Raw genomic sequence first — 22,343 nt, 5'->3', positions numbered from 1 at the left:
TGCTTAATAAAAAATGTGCAGAAACACAGTATAATAAAGGCTGTTTTAGCTATATCAGTGTAATAAATGTCAGGAAAAGGACCAGCAGAAATTAAATGCATTTCCATTCAATTCAAAGAGATTAAAAGCCCTTTTTGGAAATGAAGTCTAAGTTATATCATTTTTATATTTCACAGAAGAAGCAATGGTGATAGACATTACGATTTGTTGCGCCAGACCATGCCAAAAGGAAGGAGACAGGCAGTCCGAGGGCCAGCATACATGTTTAATGCCCGTGCCAGCAGTCTCTCAGCAGATGAAGAGAGGTTCCTGGATGCGGCGGAGTACGGTAATATCCCTGTGGTCCGGAAGATGCTGGAAGAGTTACCCGGACTTAATGTTAACTGCGTGGACTATATGGGCCAAAATGCCCTGCAGTTAGCTGTTGCCAATGAGCACCTTGAAGTCACGGAGCTACTGCTTAAAAAGGATAATCTGGCTCGGATTGGGGATGCCCTCCTATTGGCCATTAGCAAGGGCTATGTGAGGATTGTGGAAGCCATCCTGAGCCATAAAGCCTTTTTCAATGCTAAAAGGCTGACCACCAGCCCCAGCCAATCGGAGATACAGCACGATGACTTTTTCGCCTATGACGAGGACGGCACGCGGTTTTCTCATGATGTCACCCCGATTATCTTGGCTTCACATTGTCACGAGTACGAAATTGTGCACATACTGTTGGCAAAGGGAGCCCGCATTGAAAGGCCACATGACTATTTCTGCAAATGTACCACATGCAGCGACAACCAGAAACACGACTCCTTCAGCCATTCGAGGTCCCGGATCAATGCCTACAAAGGGCTGGCCAGCCCCGCTTATCTGTCCCTGTCCAGTGAAGACCCTGTGCTCTGTGCTTTGGAGTTGAGCAATGAGCTGGCTGTACTGGCAAACATTGAAAAGGAGTTTAAGGTAGGTGATGCTTTCAAGTGTTGAGTGATAACATAACTATAGTCTTGGGTCCAGTTCTGCACTTGTTCATAAATTCTTGCCTGAAGCATTGAATCTTGAAACAGCTTCCTCAAGCTGAAATATTGAGGTGTAAAATGTCTTAGTCTTGTGTACTATTTCTGTGTCCTTTTAGTGCCATTAGAGATACTGTTCACAATAAATATGATTTAGAGATAGACGGGTTGCAGCTCTGTAGAAACATTTGATAAAGATCTCATACTCAGTTTTTCCAGGAAGCAATTAACATACCAAGCAGATTTTGTTTGCACCAGGGGAATTTCATTTTAGCAGGCAGATCACAACTTAAAGTACCCAAAGGATTTTAAGTCATTCGGATAACGATCAAATTATTAAATCATAGTTAAGGAATAAAACCCTGAAATCCCCACAATAAAAGTCCATGACATTGGACATATATAAACAGATCCATTTTAAACCTACTTCCTAAGTGGGCAGCACAAATGTATTTTTCATACTTCATCTAGCAAAATTGCAAAAAAACATGAATTATCAATAATATTGATCATATGAATGTGATAATGAATATTGATAATCGATAATATTGATAATTTCTGGCAATATAATTTCTAAATATACCATCTAAGAAAAATTATAAGGGTTGATGTGTAACATGTTTAGAAACCATTTTAGTTTTTTTGTCTGGAGTTTGACAACACTGAGCCCAAACAGTTGTATTTGTTAAGTAACTTTCCATAAGCATTGCCAGAGAAGGTTTTTAAGAAGGTTTGATTAATGTAAAGTGAGAATAAATAGAAGGAGCAATTCAAGGGGATGGCACGCATTGGGCATAGAGGAGTGAGACAGATCAGTGAGGGACAGTGTTTTTTGTTCATGCAGTTTTGCCCAGAGTTGATTATCTGAAATTAAATGCATTACTAAAAACAGCAGCTCAACATGAATTATGTGGTGTCCATGATTGAATGGCTTGTATTTTAGTCCTCTTATCTTCATTTTATTCATCTCTTAACACCAGATTCACATGGCTGACAAGGAATATATATTGAAAAAACTACAGAAGGCACTTTATTTGCTTTGACTCTGGAGTAAAGTGCTTTTTTACTGATTGAACAGTATCACATCAATCAAAAACAGAAGAATTTATTTTGGTGTGTGGGTTATATATATTTATGCAATATAAAACTATATGTTTATTCTTCTGTTTTGTTCTGTCAGCAAAACATCTTGGGTTTTCCTTGACAAGTAATTGCATTAAGGTAATGGAGAGCAATAATTTATGTGTGTATACTGTGTATATACCTATATATTGGATATAACACTGGGATAGGAATGCTACTGTTGTTGTGTTGGGTTAGGGTTATATATCTTGTTCAATGTTAAGTTCCAATTTTTACACTTTAATAACTAGTAATACAGACATTTCAGATAAAAAGTTCCTTGCAGGAAAATGAGATTAGAAATATCCAGCTGAACTGCTTTGAAGTGTGAAGATGGAATGTAAATGTCTTTTTTGAAAAAAAAAACATATTGCTGAACATGCACATAAATTATAGGACTTTGAGGATTTCATGTTTTCCTCAAAGAATCCAAAAACTACTTTTTTTTCTACAAAAACAGCAGAAGGATATTAATGGGGAAAAAGTTCAAATGACTAGAAAAAAATCAGAAAAGAATTGTATAGAGTACTGACAACATTACACAACACATACATGACATTCCAAACTATACTAAAGGTATATTTTTTAGATCTTTAATTTGATCAATTATATTTTCAGTTGATTTGGGTATGAATAATACTTGATGGACCCATTAACACAGGGAACCCATTGAACATTCCATTAACAGGATGCTTTTGACTCCAATCCAAGCAGATTTTTTCAGTCAGTATGAGGTAAGAAGATGTGTGTCAGTTACATAATATTATATCACTACAAGCCTACTCAACAGTATGTATTGTGGGTTTGTAATTAATAAGCTCCTTTTTAAAATAGCTACCTTCAGCCAACTTGTCTGGCATTGCTTCCATTTAAAAATAATTATAGAGTACTGGATTATATTTAATTAACTTGGACATCTTCTCACAGACAGCATGCTTCTGGGTGATTCATTCATAGAGGTAAAATACCTAAAACACTCAGGGGCACAGTCTGAGCTACAAGAATAATTATTATTTTCCTTGACTTTTGAACACATTTTTAATTTATAAAAAAAAAAACTATGGACTACTAGTGATGCACTGATTTAATATATTATACAATTCACACCTGTAATTATCTGTCCAGGTTAACAGGTTGACTTATTTAATCTGATTATTTATTCATATTTAAAATAGGGCAGTTCAACCTTCCAACATTTTTACAGACATGGTTGTGGAATTCAGAGACCAAATTCAGATTCTCCAAGGCTCTGGGGGACTGAATAGTGTATGGAAGTACTATTCGGTCTGTCTGCGTTTAAAAATGTGAAGCTCCCTGTGTGATAAGAAAAATTAATGTTCTAAGGTTAAATGAAAACTGTTTTTAATAGGGTACATTAAATGTATTATAATTTTCATGCTGACAGACACTCTTTTTAGTTTGCTTTAAAGCGTAGCTTTTCTCTAATTGTTACAAGCATTCTCAGCCAATGAAAACATGTGAAACCTTTTTCTGTTCATTTTAGTAAGTAAAGCAGTAAGTGAATTCTAATTGTAAAATAATCTGTTTTTCTCCAAGAATGATTATAAAAAATTATCTATGCAATGCAAAGATTATGTGGTGGGACTTCTGGACCTATGTCGAAATACAGAGGAGGTTGAAGCCATTTTGAACGGGGATGTTGACTTGAACCCATCCAGTGAGCAACATGGCCGTCCCAACCTCATACGGCTAAAACTTGCCATTAAATATGAACTTAAAAAGGTGAGTACATAGGTTTGGGAGCACCGACACAGCAACTACATAAAGTAGTTTAAAGTAAAAGTAAAAGCATATACAATAACACCAGATAGAATTATTGATATAATTCACTGTTGGTTGGCACGATGTTGTAGTGCTTAATTTTGCTGAAGTGCAGTACTGGGGCCCTGGTTTCAATTCTGGACCTGGGATGTTGTCTGTATGGAGTTTCTATGTCCTGTTTTGGGTGTTCCTCCTACAATCCAAAAAGATACTGGTAGGCTAACTGATTTCTGTGAATAAAGATAAAAAAAGATTTACTCTGGTGTGAGCACATTTGTGTTTGACGTCCCATCCAGGGTATACCCCACCTTGCCCCACACAAAGACACACTGGAAGGACAAGAAAAGCACAGGGAAACTAGGAACAGGACAGAGAAGGAGTGCCTCCTAGATGTGGAGGGCATGACAGTACCGCCCCCTTCAAAGGTGGCTCCTGACGCCCAAAAAATAAATGAGCTGCACAGCACTGGGGGGAGGAAAAACCTCATTTAACTGAAAGGAAACCTCTGGGAGTCATGGCTGAGAGCTACCCCTTCCTCCAGGGTAAAAAGCTTTATTGTGTAGAGGAAGGGGGGGCCGGGCAGGGTTCTGGGGGAGCGTGACAAAAAAAGCAGACAAAACACGTAAAAAAGCACCCACAACAAAAAATAAACCTGGGAGACCAGGGCAAAAAACACACGAAAAAAAGATTCACTACAGATAGGAACCAAGAGTCCAGGGAAACAGGGATCAGGGAGACGGGAACACGAAAACCAGGAAGTAAGGAAACCAAACACCAGGAGTAAAAGAAAAAGTAACAACAAAAAACAGAAAAACACCGCTCGCTGGGGCAAAAATAAACTCGACATTCTGTCATGGATGCTGGGAGTAACTTCCCGTGGAAAGCCAGGTATTCGTACGAGGATATCAGGAAGGCATGCCACTGAATGACCTGCTCAAAGGCATGGAAGTCGGGAGTGGCATCCTTTGACTAGAATAGGAGAACTGAAAAAAGCCCAAAGCGATGCAGGAAAACAAAAATAGAAAAAACGCCGCTTGCAGGGTCAAAAAATGGCTCAGCATTCTGTCACGGATGTTGGAAGGGCATGCCATGAAATGACCAGGAGAGCAGTAGAGACCCTTTGCGTAGCGGCAAAAGGGGTAACACGGAGGTTAGCCCAGGCTCACGGGGTCAGACGATGTCAGATAGAAACCTATGCCCTCAGGCAGCGGAAGAGACGACCTGGTGCTAGGCGGGTCTCAAGAGATCCGGGCCCTCAATGCTCAGCCAGGAGTAAAGGGAGACCCGGAAATATATAGGCCCACACAAAGACACATTGGAAGGACAAGAAAAGCAGAGGGAAACTAGCAACAGGACAGAGAAGGAGCGCCCTGTAGATGTAGAGGGTGTGACAGCTATGGCTTCCCTGCAACCCTTAATAGGATGATGCGGTTAGAAAATGGATGATTAATTGTCATCTGTTTGAATTAAAAAAGATCTTCATACAATACTTCAGTCAAAGGGTAAAACCTTCCACTATGCTGGTATAATGGCAATCTGACTGGCACTAAATCAATCTCTTTTCCGTCTTCTAAAAAGGCTTGGAATAAAGCCAAATCTTTCTCAGTTTAGGAGAGTAATTAATTTTAGATTAAGGCAGTAATACTGGATTTTTGACAATACTGGATTTTTAAGTGAAAATGATGGTTTAGGAAGGTACCCCCAAAAAATATCAATACTAGTCTTGCTTCTATGTAGTGTCCACAGCATACGAACATAATAAAGGTTTCAAATGACAGGATGGCCATCTAGGATTTGTAGTTAGTAGCTAATTCCAAAGATCCAAAGATCTCATCCTTCATTTCTTGAATGAATGAATGTTTCTTTTCAATGTTTCAGCATGGTATGAACATATTGTGATGGGGTAGACAGCACATTTTGTAATTTTGGTTTCAATTTCCTCTATTTGGTTATGTCACCAGACCAGGTGTCGTCACTTCCAAAAAGAAAACCACCTTGCTGTACAAATGTACAAATTGCGACTACAAAGTCAAGGATTTCACAGTTTCAGAAATAACATTAAAACAACTACAGTAAGCTCAAAGAAACTGAATTGTATTCAAAGCGTTTTCTGGTACACAAGAAGATTTCTCCAGATTATGCTTTTAATATAGAGTCATCGTCGTTAGCCACAGGTGCTGCAGTGGGTTCATACAATCTCAATAACATGTCTGTTTTCACCCATGTTCTTTCTGTGTAGTTTGTCGCCCATCCCAACTGTCAGCAGCAGCTCCTCTCCATCTGGTATGAGAACCTCTCAGGGCTGCGTCAGCAGACGACGGCTGTGAAATTCCTCGTGGTTCTCGGTGTGGCTATTGGGCTGCCTTTCCTGGCTATGATTTACTGGATAAGCCCCTGTAGCAAGGTCAGCTTGCTCCCACACAAACCGATTTAGTGCACCCACCGTCTCCCTGTACACACAGCACATCAATACAGGATCAGCATTTTTTTAAAAACAGTTTCACTTTGTTTTTCTTAATGTCTTCTCTGGTGAACATTCAATTGTTATAATAATAGAAAGGTCAAGTTCCTTATCTGAACCTTTTACTGTCATCATGGATGCTCACACCCATCAGTGATCCAAAAGAATATTTTTATTCATGATTTACATGCCACGTGAGAAGCGCCGAGGACTGATGCTTATTATTATAAAGGCCAATATCAGGTGGTTTATTGCTTCACATTTATTTTTTGCAGCTGGGGAAAATCATGCGTGGTCCCTTTTTGAAATTTGTGGCACATGCTGCTTCTTTTACCATTTTCCTTGGCCTTCTTGTCCTGAACGCTTCAGACCGCTTTGAGGGGGCTGCACCACCATCAAACAAGAGCAATACTGACAATCAGCTCTACAGGATGCAAACAACCATTTTCACCTGGATGGAGATGCTCATCATTTCCTGGGTCATCGGTGAGCAAATGACAAACGTTACAGCATTTCACACTGCCGGCTTTACTTAAACCTAGGCGTCACCCATTCTGCAGGGAGTGCAGTTGTCCCACGGAATCTCTAAGCAGATGTTATTTAACATTTCTCTCTTTGAATGGGAAATTATCAAAGGAGTTTGACGGTTGCTTCAAAGCATCAACATCTTTAAACTATTTGCAAAACGGTTTAACTAGTTATTTCAATGGCTTAGAAACTGTTTGCATAACGTGCAAATATGTTTCTGGTCAAATAGTATGCATTTGCATAAAACACCCTTATATATTGTAAGACGTAAATATCTCATAAACTGTACTATGTAGTATTTTATATCACTTCTTTGTTATCAGATATTTGTCCCAGCTTTTTTTGATCGGATGGTAGCAAACCTACTGTCACTACTGACAAAGAAATAAGAGTAGCCAATTAACCTCTACCTGCTGTCTTAGAGAAGAAATGAAAAAGTATGTGGAGAAAACTTGAATTTTAAGGGAGCATGTAAAGTCATGTTCTTAACATGAAAATGCTAACATTAAACATTTATTACTTCTCTAGCACTTTGATCTTTAACTTAAAAAACAATCAGGTTTAATGTAGTTTGCAATAAGCCACTAGAGTCTTCAAGAATTGACAGGCTGTTTATTTACATGGGGAAGATCAATAATATTGCAAGAGAGCATCTGAAATGTAACCACATAAAAAATCAAAGGGGTGTGTTACTGAGAGTGTGGAGGTATAAATACAGAATTGAATTTGGAAAATTAAAAACAGAATTTAATGTGTTGGATGCACAAGCAGCTTACATGGAAGGTGGTAATAGTTTTCGTTTTGAAGTCATTGAGCACAGTGATATATTAGGTTTATTGTTTTTTGGACATACTTATGGGGATGAACAAAAAGCATTAAAATCCCAATTCATATATTTTGTACTGGTTCACAACTGGATTTATTTAGCCTGAGTTAATTATTTAAGAAAACATCTTTTTATTCGGATTTTTTTCCTTCATCATTAAAATGAAGTTCCCACACAGCAGTATTTAGATAACCTTCTCAAAGGTCAAGGACATGCTGAGTTTTAGTCTGTACAGTTTGCATTCCTATCCACCATCTTTGACAGAGGACATCTTTTAGTGGTTTGGTTCTTAAGTGCTTTGAGAAATCACTTATTCAGTAATCAAAACAGAAACTGGCAAGACTGATATAGATTGAAATAGGTTTCGTATTAATTTGAAGTGTTCACACTGATTTTAAAAAGTTGCAATTTGTTTCTTCTTCATGCCAACAAAATCTCTGCTTTAAACATGTACTGTATAATACGAGCAACAGAGCACAAATAAAAATTTCAGATTAAATGCAACATTTTCTAAAAAAATAGCCTCAGGTCTCAGGTCTCTCAGGTCTGTAAAACTGTAATTTTATTAATATCTTGAAAGGCCCATTGAAAAGTAATCAATTGAAGGGTGCTGATGTGAAATTTTGTTAAATTTTATCATGCTGTGTTTCTACCCTTTTTTAATACCTGATATTGTGGAATGTTTGAATCTTTACATTTCATTTGCAACAATTGTTCTCCTGCTGTATTTAGACAACAAAATATGAGCAACAAAATTACAGTTGAACTGCAAGCTGTTAACATGAAAAAAAGGTGTTCAGTTACCCTTGACGAATACACTTGGCTGACAGAAAGCTGTTTTTGTGTAAAGGTCTCATGGTCACGATGCACATTTACTTTTTAAAACAAGATAAAGAAAAAGTTAAACATTTTTATTTTGAGTTACTGCATAATCTCCTTTAAAAGGAGTGTTTCTTCGTTCCAGGTTCTGTTTTCAGAACTGAAAGTGTGATGAATGCGAGTTCACAATGGGGGCGGAAGTCTTTGAGTCATAAGTCTTTATTTCCTGTAACAGTCCTGTCATAAGACTGTACTATAAGTAACACAGTGGTGCTGTTCTGTTTTTCTTGCAGGGATGATATGGGCAGAATGCAAGGAGATCTGGTCACAGGGCCCACGTGAATACCTGCTAGAGCCCTGGAACTTACTGGACTTTGGAATGCTGGCCATCTTTGTGGCATCGTTCATTGCAAGGTTCATGGCCTATTGGCATGCATACAGGGCACAATGTTATATCAACATGAACAATGTCGAGAATCTGACAAATGCATCTCTGCCCTATGAGATAAAATACTACACATTCTGTAAGTATGAACAATACTGCATTCAACCCATCCTCAAACTCCAGATGAATTAATTCAATAAGAATACGGTCTCACATCCCTGGAAAGCAAAAATGTAGTGACACCCCAAAAAGGAACCTTTAGTAAACGTTTTCACAATTTTTTTTTTACATTAAAAATGAAAACAGAAGTCAAAGGGCATATCTTGGATAGACTTAAAATTAGATTAAATACTAGTGGTTAAATACTAAAAACCCAAAATGCTACAAAAAATGGTAGTGTCTCATATTCCAATAATTTACAATATATTTAGTTTTCTTGTCCCACCACTATAGGGAATGAATTTAATATCTTGGGTCAGTGATGTAACAGAGCTTAGTTTGTCTTAGGCCTTTTATACTTGAATTTGTTAATGGTGACTTTCCTTCAGTAAATAGACACTTGTTTTGCAGATACTTATTTTTTATGTCTTGTGTGACTAAATTAATGACTAAAAAAATGACTCATTTTAATTAAAAAGATATTCTTTCCTTTTTTTTGTATTTCAGATCGTAAATATTGGCTTCCCTCTGACCCACAGCTCATTTCTGAAGGCCTCTATGCCATTGCAGTGGTATTAAGCTTCTCCAGAATTGCATATATCCTGCCTGCCAATGAGAGTTTCGGCCCCTTACAGATATCTCTGGGAAGGACGGTGAAAGATATCTTTAAATTCATGGTGATTTTTATCCTGGTTTTTTTGGCCTTCATGATTGGAATGTTTAATCTCTACTCACACTACTTTACAGAAAAACAGAATAAAGCCTTTACCACGTAAGTATACATAATGATTGTATGGATAGGAAAATAATAGAGTACCAACCAAGATATTCTGTAACATATAATGACATCAAGTGGGGAATGTACAGTTCAACATTACTGAAAATAATTTAACTGATAATGCAATTTGTTTGTAATTTTCATCAATTATATATAAAAAGCATCTCTATTAAAAATGTACATTTTTCCACAGTTGATTTCGTTCCTATCCAATGATTAAGCTGTCATTTCGGTGGCTTCTCAATAGGTGCTAATGTCCATGACAGAGTAACACATACATTTAAACAGGTTTCTTAAAAAATATAATTAACAAGTAACTGCACAGCCTTTTACTTAGACACAGAGAGGCATCTAATCTATTTATGTTGCCTTTTGCAGCATATTCAAGTATTCAGATAAAAACTTCCTAATTCATGGACAATGGAATAATTAATTTAATATACTAGACTCAAGAATATATATATATATGCAAGTATATCCAGAGGCTCAGGAAGTTTACACCTGATATTAAACTTTGTAGTTTTTAAAAACTTTTACAATACAGTATGTCACAGTTTGTGCAGAAAACATATTAGGATTCTTTGTTCTGTGTTTTGGCCACATTGTGATTTTGTTTTATATCAAATCCATTTTGACCTGAGTGTTAAATTTCTCTTGTGCACCATCATAGACTAAACAAAAAAGGTGCAGGACTATCTCATTTGTGAATTTTAGCTGTTGAATTTCAATTAAGCAAATATAAATGATGCAGTTATCTCTGGCAGTGATGCTGGAATTCAGTACAAATCCATAAATAAAAAAACCTAACTTTTCATCCACCAAATACAAATCTGCTGAATTCAAGAGTGAATGAACTTATACATGCAAACACATTCTTTAAATATAGGAAATCAATTAAATGTGAGTGAAACTGTTGGGTCAGACATTAGTGTGCTTAGCCAGGTTAAAAGTTCATCATGACAATTTGCATATAGATCACAGTGATCACAAACCTTTGTGCACACTTGAGATAAGGAACAAGACATTTAATTCAAATGACAACAATGGTATCTTCTGTTTAATTTCATTGGTCCAATGCATGATAAAACATATATAATCTATTTTCAATTATCATAGATTCCTTCCTAGAGATGCATTATGAATAGCAAATTGGTTATTAGTTTGAAACTTTTTTAATTTCCCTGTTAGGATAGAAAAATACATTATACAGTATATAGGAGTTTTGCATTATGTTAGTGAGTATAAAACAGAATGTTATATTCTGCAATCAGTGAAATCTAGTTTTATAATATCAACAGAACAGCCAGACCTTAACATGGTCTTATAACTAATTTACTGGACTGTGTTTAGTCAAAACAAGTTTTGGCATGCTTTTAAGTAGAAAATAAAGGCAATCTTTAATGGTCATATATTAAGAGTAATTTGTAAAATGTTTGAGGTTTTGAATATATTTACAAATGAGTAATTATTTCACCTGAATCTAAAATATGTATGAATATGAAATTCATCTTAGGTCAGCTGACACCCTTATCTTTCAACTTATTTGGCTTCTGATATATGATGTGGTAGGAATGTAGAAAGCTATACAATATTTTACTAAATGATGTAGGTATTTTTCTTTTGAGTATTCTGACTGATTGTAATTACAGTATTGATACTTTATATCAAGGTTACAGCGCAACAGTAAAAAAACATCAGGGAATGAATGAAATTGATACTGTGTTGCACTGTGTAGTTCTTCTCCACTGAATGTCAGAGGTAATCTACTAATTCTGTTTCCAGTTTGATCAATGGTGGTCATATATCAGAGATTTCATCAGGTGTGCATTATGTTTTAATAGCAAATTGTTCAGCTTGCTAATAGGCACCCAGTGCTATAAAAGATTACCTGTCTGTGAAAATAGTCCCCTCTAGTAGTTTGGTCTGGCTGTGGTGATAATGGGTTACTACATCATTTGTTTTGCACTCTGGATCAATAATAGTAAGAATGTATTTTTGCTGAGCTTGGAAATGAAAGAAATCACCACTGAGATGGTTTACCTGTAAACTGTGTATTACTTCAAAACTGTTCATAAGCTGAAGAATTGAGGACCTGCAATATCTTCAAAATGATGCTACAAAATAGCCATTCTTAAGATTAGATGATTGCAATGCTGTTTTATTTTGTTGCTTCATGGGGAAGCTGTGACACATGGGCAGAATGTTCTCCTCTCCTTATTGCTATGGAGTTTTGTCGATTTTGGATTATTTTGATGTTAAATGCATGACTCACATTACTGTAAATACTCTACCAGCAAAAAATACTGTTCAATGTTGACTCCCTGCTTATGTTCCCAAGGCTTATGTAACTAGTTCTGAGGATTCTGAATGTAAGAACCAGATAGAGGTGTTGTGACATCTGTACAGAGTGCTGAATTATTTCTGTGAGCCTCTTGTATAATATGCAATTAATGTATCATTTACATGTTCAGATTCAGTTCAGTTTGAGTTGAGCCATTAACTTCACCTTTCACTTTTACAAGTTTCTGTATGCATTCGATTCTTGCTTCTGTTTGAGGTATGACCGACTGCTTTTAGATACTTACAATAGACATCATGGGAATCCAGCATCTTTATCTTAAAATAATTTTAAAGTACTCTTCATCTGATAGCGTTGAATTTTAGCAGGGCTTCAAACAGACCAAGAGTAGCTGTGGGCTACCCAGCGTCCTGTGTGGACAAGATGGCTGGATTTTATTTCCCTTCCCGTGGTGAGACAGTCCGTGATTCTTCCACTGGGAAGGTGGGGGCTGAGAAAGCAGATCTGAGGATGGCTTGGCTGGACAAAAAGTGGGTGGGTCCGTGCAAGGGCGTTGAGCTGGGAAAGGAGACCAGGAGAGAAAAATTCCCATTGTCCAAGCGCACTTTGACAGACAGTCCCCTCTAAGGAGGAAGACCCCCAGAGCTTGATAGTCCCAGCTCCAGCTGATGAAGGCCAGGCCTTCCTTGTCGACTAACGCCAGCTCCTCCCCAGACCAGATCCCTTCTGCTCCCACATCCTCAGAAGACAGTCAGTCCAACTCCAGGACTTCGAAGTCTCCCTCAGGGATGAGGAACATGGGGGGAGGCAGTGTAGTGATCCAATCCCCCCCGCTGTTGGACTGTCCCCACGATCTCTGCCCTTTTACCCCAGGTTAACTCCTTACTATTTTTTCCCTCTATCCCCACTTTTTAGCTTTTCCCACCTCTGCATACGGGGGATGTGTGCTTTCTGTCTGCTTTCCTAGCTTTACCTGCTCCGTGACTAGCGGGAAAAAGGGCAATAGAACAGTGTTATTGATACTCCAGTTTCTTTGTCGGTAGCGTGGGGACTGACTGGCTTGAGAGGACTGTACAGAATCACTGACAGTTTTATTGCCTGTTTCATTATTTAGTGGTGTATGCTAATCACAGAGGCAGAGAGAGAAAGTGCAGGCTTATTCTGGTTACTGTAGGTTTGTGATTACTGTTGTTTCTTTTAGTTGATAAATGTTATTTAAATTTACTTAAAGACAATGCATTAGTACTTTAATGATAATATGAGGGAGGGTTACTTACTGTATGTCTTTTAACCATACATGCTATATACTATAGTACATTATGCAATTTAGTTATATAATATAATATAACTTGGTTATATGTGAATTTGGATATTCTAAGCAGTCCCTACTTGAATCTGTCATAGTATCTGACACCAACACACTTTGTCACTACTCTTCTGTGTGAAATCCAAGATAAGATAAGATCACTTTTTTGGTCATATACAATTTCTTGTATTAGGAATTTGTCCTTTCACATACCCCAGCTTGCTCTCCACGAGACACACAGACAGGGAGAGAAGCTTGGGGTCAGAGCACAGGGTCAGCCGTTTAAATGGCACCCCTGGAGCAGTTGGGGTTAAGGGCCTTGCACAGGGACCCAACTAAGTAGGATTCCTCTGCCGGCCACAGGATACAAACCGGCAACCTTCCAGCCACAGGTGGAGATCCTTAGCCTCAGAGCCACCACACCGATGGTTGTTATTTTGTGGTACTGTATAGGTTATACTTCAGTTTTTACAACATCTGAGTTAACTGAGGCGTTTTAACTCAATCTACAAAACCTCTTTGAGTGGCTCATAGAATGAAGGGAAATTATTATGTTGATATTCTGTCCACATATGCACCATTTGTGACATTTATTTTTTCTGTCACTTTAAAATATCAATTCACTTGAAAAAATATCCAGAGAAAAAAAAAATAACAGAGGACAGCTTCAGGCACTGAATCACTATAAGCAGATTTATGTTTTTGTAGTGGCTACCACTGTACCTGCACAGAAAATGTTTATGATAAACATTATACATAAAAGGTTCATTTAAAGTGTACGATCTGATCAGACCTCATGTATAGTTATGACTTATACAGTTATGCAAATGATTAAATTATGTGACTGAAAAGAAGGACCATGCATGTTCAGATTTCTATTTTTGATACAAAGTTATGATACAAAATATTATATAATAACATTATATAACTTCTGATTAAAACTATATTTATATTAACTGAAATAACCACATCCAGAGTGCACATATATCAAAGTCATTAATCTGTCAACTATGAATAATATCTGTATTTAGCAATGATTTGTGTGTTGCTTTTTTAAGGCTCTTTAAAATTATTAGATTCTGTTTTCTTTTTGTCTTTCTGTTGCAGAATTGAAGAAAGCTTTAAAACATTATTTTGGGCCATATTTGGACTATCTGAAGTGAAAACGGTTGTTATTGGTAATGATCACAAGTTCATAGAAAATATTGGCTATGTCCTGTATGGAGTGTACAATGTGACCATGGTCATTGTGCTGCTGAACATGCTGATAGCCATGATCAACAACTCCTTTCAGGAAATTGAGGTAAAAGCACAACTTATTCTGTCTGTCTTATGCAGTATATATACGATGGTCAATCTTAAAAGCTTGGATGGTTTCATCATTAAAGATTTGGTGGTTTGGTAGTGAGCAGTGTTGCTTCACTGCACTCTGGTATTTAGTTCAATTCTGGGCTAGGATGCCCTCTGTGTGCAGTTTTTGTATGTTGTTTTTGTGGGTTTTCTCCAGCTTCTCACAGTGGTGTGGTGTGGGGTGAAGAAGAGAGTTTAGCAGTTTTCATACCATCATTAATTCAGCTGAGAAAACAAAACTGGGTTTGTCACAAAGAATTTTGCAGTCTTCACTGTGACAAAAAACAGTGAAGCTCAAAACATCTAAGGAAAGCAAAATCCAAATTATTTTCTTAATTGTCTATAAAGAGTAAAATGTTTGACATAGCTATTATCTGTAAATGTGGCTGATTGGATACGATTCAATATGTGTGGCATTGAGCAGAATTTTTCTTCGTATCACATTAAAAGTCAACCATTGTCAGCATTTGCTTTCTCTCTTATGAATGTAAAAATCACCCAATATGCTGTATGATTCCTGCTGTCTGTTCCCTGATTGTTGAATGCTCAGATGTCCTGCATTGACCTTTTTAGTGTCATGCCTGAGTAGAGCACCTTATTACACATCAGTCACATCTGTTACTAATTCATTTTGCAGTAGGTTTCAATTAATTGAACTGTTTTATTTTTTATGTGATGGCATTTTTCTTTAAGGAAAGAGGAACAATGTCTGGTTTGTAAGAATGTGATTTTACCACTGAATGGATTTACAACTTAACGTTAAAATTAGATTAAGTGGTAAGAGTGTGGAACTGTTGAAGCTGATATCTTAGCTTCCTTCAAGGAAAAGCTACAGTAGATGAGATCTTTGGATCAGGTAGCTACCAGCTACTATACCAAATGGGCTATATGAGCCCAGTGGCCTCCTCTCATCTGTAACCCTTTTGTGTTCTTAAATTAAAGTTTTGCAGTTTTAAATTAATGCATTTACTGATTCAGTTTTACTATGGTATCATGTCTGTTCAGCTTCTTTTTATTGCTAAAGAGCACCTTTTTTATTGTGCAGTCTTATCGACATAACTGCTGTTATTCTTTCTCTATTCACTGCTGCAAGATTATATGCTCTTCAAAATAAATTAAAATAAAAGCAAAGGATTTTAATCTGTAGACACAAGAGCTCTAAGAACCATAGTGCAATGGACGACTTAATGGTAAAACAATTATGCATTTACTATTTAATGGTGCTGTGGTGATCAATCATCAGCAGTATCATTTAACTGTGACATACAAGGTCGCTCTTAGATATCATTATTTGTATATTATCTCTTTAAGTAATTGACATTAAGAGAGATGCCTCCCAAGCAACAACCCTTTTGGAATGTAATTGAAATGAAATGAAAACAGCAGCAAATTGATAACTTTTGTGTACAGACCTTGTACAGTATTCCTCTTCACATTCCATTCCAGGCTTTCAGCTGTGCAACAGCTGAGTTAATGAGAAATATACTTTTTGCAGCTCGGTTTTGGTAGTAATATACTGTCTGAATGCAAAAGTCTGATTTCTTTTTGCAATACAATGCCCTTTCTCATAGCACTTATTTAGTTTGATGTGCTTAAATTATAAGTATAATAAACTACTCATTTTATAGTGTATTTACGTTTTAAGTATTGAAGACAGAAAATATAAATTGAACAATTGAAGTCCATTCCAGATAATATCACAGTACTGAATGCCACTCTTTATTTCATTACAGTCCTTCTTAATACACTTTTTTTAAAAATCCTAAATAAAATTATATTATAGATCATTTATGAATGTGTCCACTTCTTTCGCCAAATTTCACTGTAGCCAGGATATGAAGAGTACTTAAAATATTCAGTTTTCCCTGAATATCAGAATCAGTGTTTTTCTCAGAAATACTCATAAACCAGAATATTAGAGCTGAAAATATAGAATATATGGGAATGTAATTTCGACAATCAAAATCATCAATATTAATTTATTTCCTGTCCTGTCTGTGGCTGATACAGGATGATGCTGATGTGGAGTGGAAATTCGCCAGAGCTAAGCTTTGGTTCTCCTATTTTGAGGAGGGGAGGACCCTGCCTGTGCCCTTTAACCTGATTCCCAGCCCCAAGTCTGTGGTCTGCCTTGTTTTGAAGATAAAGCAATTCTTAAAGGTTTTGTTGCACATTCAGAAAACTGATACAAACGGAGATGCTGAGTTGAACGAGGTGAGTTTGCCTCTAATTAGTCGCCACTAAATTGATGGATTTGATTTACTCTAAATCCCAATGTCAAACTTAGATTGTATGTCAACTTCAGTTTTAGATTGATATTACTATTCATATGAAATATACCCAAATTACTGACAATTACTGTGATGAATTATTTCACCCAAGAGCCAAACTAAATACTGACCATGTGACTAGTTTTAGAAAACATACTTGCAGTAATTAAATGCAGTTATTAATGTTTTTGTTCTTACTAACCCATATGAAGTTAAGCTTTGGAAGCTGTCTTTTCACAATCCTACCACAACCCCCAACTAGTTCATTTGCAATGAAAAAAAAAGTGATTTTAACTGTATGGCCTAGCTAGTATGACTGACAATATGATGTGGTTAAAGGTGCCACCAAGTGGCCATATGAAAAAACCGAAAAAACCCTTCTGGGAGGAAAAATGGGAGTATTGATTTAAAAAAATGATCAGATTGTTTTCAAAGTTCACATCTCCCAAGTCCTAATATTATTTTATTTCCACCTAAAACAAACCTTTTTATTTCATTTATAAAAATATATTTCATTTATATTTAACCATTTAAATGTGGTCCTTACTCTCAGTGATCATTAAAGATCCCTGGGCATTACTCGGTAAAGTGTGGAGTTATCCCAGTGTCCAGGCCAAATTTCCCCCTTCGGCCTTACCGTAGCCTCCAACTTGTCCCCATGTTGGCTTGCACTGGCCCTGTGATGGACTGACGCCCAGTCCAGGGTGTACCTTGTCTTCGGCTCGTTGCTTGCCGGGTAGGCTCCAGCTTCCCGCGACACCGTATGGTATAAAGCGATTTGGTAAATGACAGGACATTTAAATGTGGGCTTTAAGGTTCAGCAGGGTCTCTGCTCTGATACGAACTGACGTCTCTTCAAGGGCGGGGTCCCTCCTTCCGCCCTGTGCTTCTAGTAAAGGCTCCAGCTTGCCATAGGCCTTGCTTACAGTATAATAGTGGTAGATTACAATTGTACAATCAGGGTACAAGTCAAATGGCTTCAGAAAAAAGGTGGAATGCATTAATATATGTCCTATTTGAAATACATTTCCCTCACCAGCTTAGTATTACTTTCAGTACTCGCTGTGGTTTGTATTAAAATATAGAGTACATAGTAGGCTTCCTTTGACCTCTTTACATATAGCAGGTTTCTAAACAAAGAATGTGCTTAACTTTCAAGTATATTTGAGGAGGGTGTTTTTCAGTACCACGTATGATTTTTGTTCTAAGTTCAAAACTATTTTCTTTTCCCAAGTTTCCCCAAATTATTTCCTATCCAGCTTTGATTTAGACAATCAGGGCATCTAAGCAGCAAGTCTCTTACAAAACAAATTAACACCATTTTGGCTCAAGGGCACATCGGAAAATTACTTTAGAAATGGAATATATTAAAATGTCTGCATTGTTTGGTACTATTATACTATAGTACCAAAGACATTTGATAGAGTAAGTGTTAGAGTTAGAGAGATAGGATGGCAATTTTATAGTTCCATCTTTGGCACATTTCGTGGGTTAGACTTTTAACACATGGACCAAAGTTCCTTTGCATACATAACCCTCTTCAGAACAGATTACAGGATTTTTTGATTAGACATCCATTATTGACAGAAACAGAAAGCTGTCAGATCTTTTGAAGACTAACAGTTTATCTTCTTGTCGTTTAATTTCTAGCTGGGCTCAGACATGCATTCAACTGTCAGAAGTTCTCCCTCTCCAACACGGTACCAGGTAATATTATCTAACAGCAACAATCAACAACAGCATATGATTAAAAGCCTATCATCTCTTACACTGTGTTTAGAAGGTTAGGTGGTTAAACCACGTACAAATCATTGAATAAAATGCATCATAGACCACAGTACAGTACTTCTTAGTACAAAATTAAGCAAGCAATGTTATGAATATTAGTGGCCTGCTTATTCTCTTGACCATTAAATAACCTATTCCCTCTATAACCTTCCTGTGAGTCCTGCCATTAAGGGTAAAGAAAAACAACAGCATTTTGTATGTTAGGATTTGATTTGCATAAGATTATTGATGAATCAACAAATCGGGCCAATAATCAAGTTTTCTAGACCATTTCATATACTACTGATGCTTATATGTGTGATCATTTATAAATGACAATATTTTACATTTTACAGAAGATAATGAAACGTCTCATCAAGCGATATGTGTTCAAAGCACAAATTGATAAAGAAAGCGATGAAGTTAATGAAGGTAAGGTAGAGCTATTTGATGATTTGCTCCAACTCAGAGAGGCAGCTTGCTATAGTCTTCTCTGTAGCAAATTGTATTTCAGTTAGGATTATGACTTATGCTTAAGTCGATCTGCTGAGCTCAATCTACTCCATATTTGCTTAAGACTTTGGTGTTCAATCGGGAAAAGAACATGACCAATGTCTTTCACTTTCTGCACTTTCTAGGTGAGCTGAAAGAAATCAAGCAGGACATTTCCAGTTTGCGTTATGAACTACTTGAAGAAAAATCCCACAACACAGAGGACCTGGCTGAGCTGATTAGAAAACTCGGAGAGAAGTTATCAATTGAGACATCACACCAGTAAATAGGAGGATGCACTGAAGCCTGGGAGTGCCCTAATGTACCAAGTCAGCTGTGAAGTTAGAATATATTTTCAGAGCAATTTCAAACCAACACACTTTTATTGCTGTTGCCTTGAAATATCAAAGAACTAAAATCACACTCTGTGGCTGATGAGGTACATGAAAGAAAATAAACTTATCTTACTTTTCTCATGTTTGAATATTTAGTCTGGCAAATTATATTTTTTCATTCAAGTTCTCAGATTTTTCCAAATGCCCCAAGTTAGTGGTACCATTTCTCTTGCTGGCCTTTCTGTAGTTTTACTTGGTAGTGCCAAAATGGCAGAACTAAAACCACGAAATCAGTCTTGTGGACTGGCTGCATAATCAGGTTTTAATGATGTTGGTGCCCTCTTAAAGCAGGGCAAAAGCAAATAGTGAAGGCACTGTGAAATATTTTGTATTTTGTATGTTTGTTAACTTATATTACTGAAGCCATATCCTTCATATAATGATGCTAAACTTCTCTGAAACATTCCTACCTAACAGAACAGATTATTTTATCTCTCTAATGTAAGTCTGCAATAAAAAACAAAATAAAATATATAAATAAACAGGCAAGGAATATGAGAGGTTAGTGTAGGGTATGTTATAATTACATTTTTTTAGTCACTAGACCTTCAGTGAATTAGCTTATCACACGCAGTTTTTCAGGATGATTTTTGTATAAATTCAATGCTGAGCTGTTACAAGCAATTCAGTGTCACATTTGTTTTTTATTGCATGTTGCGTTATTGATAATCAAGCACTGTACTGTATTTCAAGAACCTTGTTCTGAAAGGTTTCAATCTGGAGAAGCACTTATTTGGATTCACAGCTAATTGCAGGTCATGCATTAAGCATACTGTATTTGCAAACAATATATGTATAGAGAGCACATGGAGGCCTACCAAATATTGCTTTTTTTTCCCATTTTAAAATGGCTTTCAAGTTATCTATGAAAGAAAACTGTCCTGCATTTTTGACAGGGCTGTCACTCCTTTAATAGTTTAGAGTTATACAGATGGCATGTCACTGTGTACAGCTTTATACTTCAGTTATGCAAAACATAATTTTATGTATAATTTTTGTCTCTTTTTTTCCCCCCTTCTATCCTACAAAGACATCACCACTCCTGTGTTTATAATGGATGAAGTTTATGTAAACACAATAGTTTTTATTAATAAAGCTATTATTTTGAAATATACTAGACCCGTGACTCACTCCATCATAAAAAAATATTAATTTCTTTCAATGCAGCATTGCTGCTTTTTATCCATCCATTTTCTAACCACTTCTTTTAATTCAGGGTCACAGGGGAGCCAGCGCCTATCCCAGCAGGCAACAAGTGTAAGGCAGGGAAGACTTCGGATGGGACACCAGTCCATCGCAGGATAGATACACAGCCACACACTGTAGGGCCAGTTTTCCCAGAAGCCAGTTAACCTACCCTTATGTCTTTGGACTGTGGGAGAAAACCAGAGCACCTGGTGGAAACGTACACCTTCCACACAGATTGCACCCCAGCTCTGGAATTGAACCCTGGGCACAAGCATTTTGGGGCAGCAATGCTAACCATGCCTCTCTTGCCAATTAAATTAATAGAAATTGCAAACCACATGCAGTTTTCAAAACAAGGTAAAATAAACCAGAAAAAAAAAAACTTTAGCTGTTCCGTCTTCACAAAGTATTTTGAGCTGTAATTTAGAATGTTTGCCTTGCTATTGCTTGTTATGGGAGCAGAAACCCATAGCAACACTGAAGTAAGGCTGCACACTGGAACTTCATTAAATATAACTGCAGAAGCAGCCAAGAGATAACACTGAGCAAACAAGTCTTTTCTATCTATTGGGAAATGGTGATACTCTATTATTTTTCAGTTTTCTTTATACAAGACAGAAATATGCATTCCTCTTTACAAGAAAAAAAGCAACAAACTGGAATGGTTTCTACAACAAGTACAGCAGTCTACTCACAGAAATAGTCAAGCAAATTATACCAAAGACCCACTTTGGCATTTATAGAGTATGTGTGTAATTAGGGTTAATTGGTGGCTAATGATCCCAATGAACAAACCCACATTCTCACTCTTATTCTTACTTAGAGCTCTGTTTCTGTCAGTGAAACAAGGTGCAGCTGGCCTTCTTTTGAAGGAAAATCCTATTGCAGGAGCCAACATTAAAGTGGATTTTTAAATCATAAATACCTATGAAAAAGACACTATTATATTGTTGTGAAGGAAGACCTTGGCTTATTTACAGATATTTCATGAAAAATTAGAAGTGCCTCAGCACTCCTAATTCCTACATTTAATATATATGTATATGTAAAGACTGGAAAAGCTTCAGTATGTTTGAAACAAATGCCATTAAAAGATGAATCATATGGTCTGAGGCAGTAACTAAGACCTCTGGTTTTAGATATCTGGAAAAGTGTAATAGGAGATCCAGTCACATGGGGACACTGTTTCCTTACCATTATCCTTTATCCTTGTATATAAAAAGTATTTCCCTGTCTTTATTACAAAATGTTACAAGGGAAAGTAAATAACAGATACTGGAAATAAATATGAAAATATATTTGCTTTCAGATTTCCATTTCACTGACCAGGTTTCTTTTGTTTCTTATGCCTTTTTTCAGTATTTCTTTTTCAGGTTTCAGGAAAATAGAGCACCTTCCCAAGCATTCCAAGAGAA

The 22,343-nt window shown here is 36.7% G+C and overlaps 1 protein-coding gene across 2 annotated transcripts in view; it reads left to right on the top strand.

The window, feature by feature from the left end:
* Positions 1 to 20,850, top strand: part of LOC148830368 (short transient receptor potential channel 6-like) — a 39,640-nt gene extending 18,790 nt beyond the window's left edge. For both annotated transcript variants that reach the window (XM_088921932.1, XM_088921931.1), the window contains exons 2-12: positions 177 to 948; positions 3,681 to 3,866; positions 6,145 to 6,309; positions 6,642 to 6,852; positions 8,833 to 9,063; positions 9,591 to 9,855; positions 14,574 to 14,769; positions 16,827 to 17,030; positions 18,737 to 18,793; positions 19,210 to 19,285; positions 19,492 to 20,850. In XM_088921932.1, coding sequence (XP_088778058.1) covers positions 220 to 948; positions 3,681 to 3,866; positions 6,145 to 6,309; positions 6,642 to 6,852; positions 8,833 to 9,063; positions 9,591 to 9,855; positions 14,574 to 14,769; positions 16,827 to 17,030; positions 18,737 to 18,793; positions 19,210 to 19,285; positions 19,492 to 19,631 — 2,460 coding nt within the window. In that variant the 5' untranslated portion in view covers positions 177 to 219 and the 3' untranslated portion in view covers positions 19,632 to 20,850. The remainder of the gene's footprint in view (positions 1 to 176; positions 949 to 3,680; positions 3,867 to 6,144; positions 6,310 to 6,641; positions 6,853 to 8,832; positions 9,064 to 9,590; positions 9,856 to 14,573; positions 14,770 to 16,826; positions 17,031 to 18,736; positions 18,794 to 19,209; positions 19,286 to 19,491) is intronic.
* Positions 20,851 to 22,343: the final 1,493 nt, after the last annotated feature.

Source organism: Atractosteus spatula, chromosome 7 (assembly GCF_055471065.1).
Source record: "Atractosteus spatula isolate fAtrSpa1 chromosome 7, fAtrSpa1.hap1, whole genome shotgun sequence".
Taxonomy (NCBI): Eukaryota; Metazoa; Chordata; class Actinopteri; order Semionotiformes; family Lepisosteidae; genus Atractosteus; species Atractosteus spatula.
Note: the sequence above shows the minus strand (reverse complement) of the source record. Positions and strands in the feature narration are given on the sequence as shown.